General features: G+C 30.9%; 1 protein-coding gene across 1 annotated transcript; it reads right to left on the bottom strand.

The window, feature by feature from the left end:
• Nucleotides 1–1,919: 1,919 nt before the first annotated feature.
• LOC143580557 (palmitoyl-acyl carrier protein thioesterase, chloroplastic-like) lies at nucleotides 1,920–5,483 on the bottom strand. The gene is made up of 6 exons (XM_077063548.1): nucleotides 4,955–5,483; nucleotides 4,335–4,468; nucleotides 4,129–4,242; nucleotides 3,402–3,573; nucleotides 3,234–3,302; nucleotides 1,920–2,441 (listed from the first exon to the last, which is right to left on the bottom strand). The coding sequence occupies exons 1-6, from the start codon at nucleotides 5,462–5,464 to the stop codon at nucleotides 2,178–2,180; spliced, it is 1,263 nt and encodes a 420-aa protein (XP_076919663.1). The 5' UTR covers nucleotides 5,465–5,483; the 3' UTR covers nucleotides 1,920–2,177.
• Nucleotides 5,484–5,717: the final 234 nt, after the last annotated feature.

Raw genomic sequence — 5,717 nt, 5'->3', positions numbered from 1 at the left:
AAAATTTTACCTTAACTTGTACACACATAAATTTGGGTCAACCTAAAGCCGACTTATTTAACCTATATTATTAAGAATGTCAAACATGATGATGAGTTTTAATCGTATAATTTTATATTAATTTTAAAGCTGATAGAGCAGGTTAAAAAGATTATTAACTGTATAATATTATATTATCTTTAAAGTGATTTTGGTTTCGTATCAAACTTCATGGATTTTAAACCAAATAATAATTAGGCATTTACATTTCGTATTACAATTTAAAACATTTTATACAAAAACTAATATCAAACGAAAAGTAAAAATATAATTTTAAAACATTTAAACATAAACGAGTTAACAGGTCAACCCAAATTTATGCTGGTCATTTCGAATGCAATCCGCTTTTAAAACAAATCAATTATTTATTAATATTTTCATTTGGTGTGAATAAAATGAACTGAAAAGTAGCCCGTTTTCTAAACAGGTCGTGTCAGCCCACCCAAAATCTATTTTTTTCGTATTGGATTTGGGTCGCGTTTCGAATCGTATCAGGAATTGTTGCCCCTAATAAAAACAACGGGAAAGGGTTTTTTTTTTTGAATAATTTTTATAACGGAAAATGATAATTGAATTATACTTCAGTTTGGTTTAAAAAAAAAACTCGAGTTGTAAGTTATAACACGATGAGTTTTCATAAGTTCGGATTGAGCCTCATCAATGCGGGTTTCTCTGTTTTATAACGTGCTAAAGATTTAATCAGCTATACAAATAGGAAAATCCATAGCCTGATATAAGTAACCCGGGTTCATGATTTAACTAAATTCAGTTTATGAAAACCAAAACCAATTACCTAATTCTTGATGTAATTCGATTTTGTCTCTTTCGTGTATGCCCACATTTCGTATATAGGGATGCTTTTATGATAGAAAAAAAATATATAAAATGTTGTTCTCCTGTTAAAGATTCAAAGGATCTAATTCAATCATTTTTGAATCCGGGTTTAATTTAAACATCTTCTGATTATTAAAAATTTTGGTCGATTTCAGAAACCGTACCTATTGACTACCATGATGTAAACAAGTTGACTTGCTCGTGAGCTAGTTAAAATAGGTGCGCTAAAAACTCTGATCAAGACGATTTATATGAGATTAGTGTGAGCTCGTTTCTCACTTGGAGCTCATTTAATAAACAAACTTAAGTATGGGCTTTATATATCGAGCTTGACTTCACTCGCTCGTCTATACAAGCTTATTATTTATTATATTTTTATAAAATATTTTTTTTATTAAATATAATAAATTGTATTATCATAATATTAATAAAAATAACTAAATGGTGTATGGTGTTTTATATAGTAGAAATAATTAGATACTCAAATAATCAATAAAAAAATGAAAGCTCGACGTCCAAAATGTTTGTCAAAACTCACAAGCGAAGCTCACGCAAAAATATAGAGTTCAAAACGAGCCAAATTCAAACTAAGTTCATCAACCTTAAACGAGCTCAAACTCGACCCCACTTGTTTACAATCTAACAACCAACTGAGAAAATAATAATAATAATAATAATAAAAATAATAATAATAATAATAATATAGTTGTAACAACAAAATGCAGAAAAGTTTTTAATATTAATATCAAAGTAACTTTTTAATGTATAGAATAAGCCTACTAAAACCGTTTTTCAACTTTTCATCCAAGCTTCGCCACTACATCTATGAACATTTTTATATTACCATTTGGAGTTTTTTAAAAAGAACAATAAACAGATAAACCACTTCAAATGCAAAAACAAATAACGACCAGTCATTGAACATATTCGCGCTACTTCAATTGAGCATACAACACGGTCACATGAACATACTCGCTACTTCGATCAAACATACAACAACACGAGCACGACGTTTGATTATATAAATAATAAAGAATCGTCACAACAAAAATAAGCAACAGAAAAAGATAGGAGAGAGGAAATATTAGGTTTTGTTCATCATAAAAGGCTTGCTTACAATAGGCTTACACTTCTCTCCATTCTCAAAAAAAAAAAAAAAAAAAAAAAAAAAAAACATAGTTCAGAAAGAAATATATATAGAGAGGTTAACACTGCAAGTAACTTGCAAGAACCACTAGCAGCAGCAGCAGCAGCAGCAGCAAAATTACGAAATGTCCTTCATCTGCATACTTAAGCCACTAGTTTCAGTAAGGAAGTGACTGATGGTGTTGAATCTCTTGGGCCTGTTTGGGCCTCCATTTGGTCCTTCCTTTCACAATCTCGCCGCCGCCTTCGAGTCGAAGCAGGTGTTGACAGTCGACACCGCCACCAGAAGCCGCCATCCCATTGTCACCGCCTGTCAGCAAGGAGGTGAGTGACTGCAGCACGCTGTCTTTCATGCACTCACGACGGTACTCGAGTGTGATGCTTGCAAGCTCATAGTCCTCCACCACATGCTTCGGAGCACTCTGCAATGACGCGTCGTTAAAATGTGGTATATTATGTTAAACGGATCGGGTTGACTTGAAACACTTGATAGTTAAAAAAAACAAATATTACGAAATAAAAAAGAATTGTTAAAAAAACCTATGAACTTCTGTTAAATCCCAACGCTAAAGAAAAAACAAAAAAGATTATTTTTTTCAAGACTTGATCCATACACTTAAAAATTTTTAACAAATTATTACAAAAAAAAAAGAGTACTTTTTGCATAATTAAGCCTCCAGACAATATAAAAAATAAATAAATAATATTTTTTTCAAGACTTAAAATCCCTAAACTTCTAAAAATTTAACAAATTATAACAAAAAAAAGCAACTTTTTTGTATAATTAAGTCTCTAGACATTATAAAAATTGCCTTTCAGTTATATTTCACATTTTCACCTCAAAACTCGGTATATATGTAAAATATCAGATATCCTATTTATTATCCGACAAAAAATCGAAAAATATAAAAGAAACCCATATTTTAAATTTTGTTACATTTTTATGCCCTTAATGTATGGATGATAAAGGTTAATGTCATAAGTACCCTTAAAAACTTGTATAATATCATATTCACAAACAAAAAGTCATAACATCAAATATATTCATCTTTATATTTATAACATTTATACCATTCCCTTAAAACATTTTATAGGATATGATACTTTGGAGTGTAAAGAGAAAGATACGCGCATAAATGTATATAATGTATATAAATGTTATTATATTAAAAACTGTTTTTAGTGAAATTTATAGCATTAATATGAATACATACCTCCAGAATCCAGCCAACATACTTCACATTGTTGACATGTTGGTTCACATCCAAATCACTCCACTTGGGCTAAAACATTTGTCAAAAAAAAATAAATTATTATTATTATTATTATTATTTTGAAATCAAAAACAATAAAATTTGATTAAGATACGGAACGTTACTTACAGTTAAACCATTACGAACATGGTCAGCAGTTTTCTCGTCAAGTTTCGGTAACTTCCTGTCATCGTCATCGATAACAGGAGGCGTATCAACAAAATACTGCTTGATTTCAGCCCGAACTTCATCGGGAATTTTCGATAACCTCCTCGTAACTTTATTCATCATAACCCAATTACTGCAATAAAAATTCAAAAAAATAAACACATAATAATTAGATTCTTAACAAAACATGTACAAATTTTAAAAATATAAGATCTTGTCTTATTCATAGAATCATAGAGATGAAACAGGACCATTGCATCTGACAACTGGCACCACATGTTACAATAAATAATCATTTTATATTTAAAAAAATTAAGAAAAAAAATCATTTTATTAAAACTTGTATTAAAAAAAATTTCATATAAGCATTTTTTTAACATGTGGCATATGAAGGTGTCTGCTGTTAAATGTCATGGTATCAGCCAGTGCCACATCAGCAATTTACATGTGTAATAAGTTAAAAGTAGGTATATTGCTAAAATCAGCAATGAAGTGTCAGTTCTATTTTATTGCTAAAATTATAACATAAATGTAAAATTTCATTTAAAATTTTATCAAAATTTGTGATATTAGTTTTATAATCTTCTCACCAAGTGAAATAATATTTATTGTTATTATTAGAACCTATCAACAGGCTAAAATTCAAACAAAATTTATAAAAATTTCTAGTTAAAAAGTATAAAAAGACCTTGACGCTCGTGTTAGTATTTCGTCCGTTTTGCAATCACGAATCAGCCAATCACGACGCATACCGTTTTTCCCAGAAGCAGCTACCCAAGTATCCACTTGAACCACATCACCCCTGAAAATAATTAACATAGTAAATAACATCAGTTTCTTTCATACAACTATTAAAAAAATTAATAATAATTAAAATAAAGCACTTTAGATTACCAAGTCGGATAACGGTCTACTAGCACTTGCATCTTAGTAACCACCCAAAAAAGATTCCGTTTACTCATTTCAGGCGTTGACCCGAATCCATCGCCGAGAAGTCCAGCATTTTTAACATGATTAAGAGCTGTTTCCTGTTAAATAAAACACAAGGGTATTTTAGTAAATGTGTAAATCTTCCTAAAAAACACACACAAACGACCACCATTTTTTATGTCAAAACACTTCAAACAAGTAAAATTTGTAACAAAAACAAAACACACACACAAGGGTATTTTAGTAAAAGTTACATACTCCAAAAAACACACAAACAACCACCATTTTTATGTCAAAAGACTCAAAACACTTCAAACAAGTAAAAAAACACACACACAAAGGTATTTTAGTAAAAGTGTAAATCTTCCAAAAAACACACAAACAACCACCATTTTTATGTCAAAACACTTCAAACATGTAAAATTTAAAACACACACACACAAGGGTATTTTGGTAAAACTGTACATACTCCAAAAAGCACGCAAACCACCACCATTTTTATGTCAAAACACTTCAAACAAGTAAAAAAAAAAATTTAAAAAGAAGCTTTTACAAGAAACTAGCTTAATATTGATGTAACATACCTGCAAATGATTCATTAACGTTTCAACCGACGCAGTACGATCCGCCCCTATCTCATATGACCTAATCGAAAAGTTTTGACGAAACACAAACCCATCCTCAACAATTCTCCCAAAACCAAACGGATCCAAATCAGCAAGCATGTCGGGACGTTTAGTCTTCCAATCCAACATCATCCATTGCTTTTCAGCAGCCAAGAAAATAGTAGTAATCGCAGCAAGAAGCATGCTCCAATCCGGCAGCTGATTAATAAAAGTCCTCGGTGCACCAGATGACGAATTATCATCTTTTTTTAGCCCATCCATAACGCCAACTCGGGTCCCGTTCACCTTCGCAGGCGCCTGCGCATTGGTCTTAACTTGCAGACCGTGAGAAGACGTTGACTTTGACTTAATTCCACGAACGTCAACGCTACCTAAACCCCCTTTCTGATTACCAGAATTCTTGGCACCAGAGTCCGGTTGAGGCGAAGATACCGGAAATAGCGATGCAGTAGCAGCAGTAGCAACCATGATTACGAAACTTTAAAACGTTTTCAGCAAATTATTATTCAAAATCGACAAATAACATATATTCCTGCATAAATAACAAAATTTCCAAAATCAAAAAAAATAATTATATTACATATTATATATATAATACCTTTATAAACAACTACCTATAGGTTTACAAGTAGTTTCAAATTTTGGAAATGAATATGTTAGTTATGATGATATGTAATCAATAATAGGTTATGATGAATCATGTTTTATACAGGTATTCAAC

The sequence above is a fragment of the Bidens hawaiensis genome, unplaced genomic scaffold, assembly GCF_021521415.1.
Source record: "Bidens hawaiensis isolate Kalapana, Puna unplaced genomic scaffold, B.hawaiensis_p1.1 tig00030524_1, whole genome shotgun sequence".
Taxonomy (NCBI): domain Eukaryota; kingdom Viridiplantae; phylum Streptophyta; class Magnoliopsida; order Asterales; family Asteraceae; genus Bidens; species Bidens hawaiensis.
Note: the sequence above shows the minus strand (reverse complement) of the source record. Positions and strands in the feature narration are given on the sequence as shown.

Coding starts and splice junctions, on each gene's coding strand:
- LOC143580557 (XM_077063548.1), bottom strand. CDS start 5,464: ATGGTTGCTACTGCTGCTACTGCATCGCTATTTCCGGTATCTTCGCCT. Junction 3,574..4,128: donor ATACTAACACGAGCGTCAAG/GTCTTTTTATAC, acceptor TTTTTATTGCAG/TAATTGGGTTATGATGAATA. Junction 2,442..3,233: donor ATGTTGGCTGGATTCTGGAG/GTATGTATTCAT, acceptor GCGTCATTGCAG/AGTGCTCCGAAGCATGTGGT.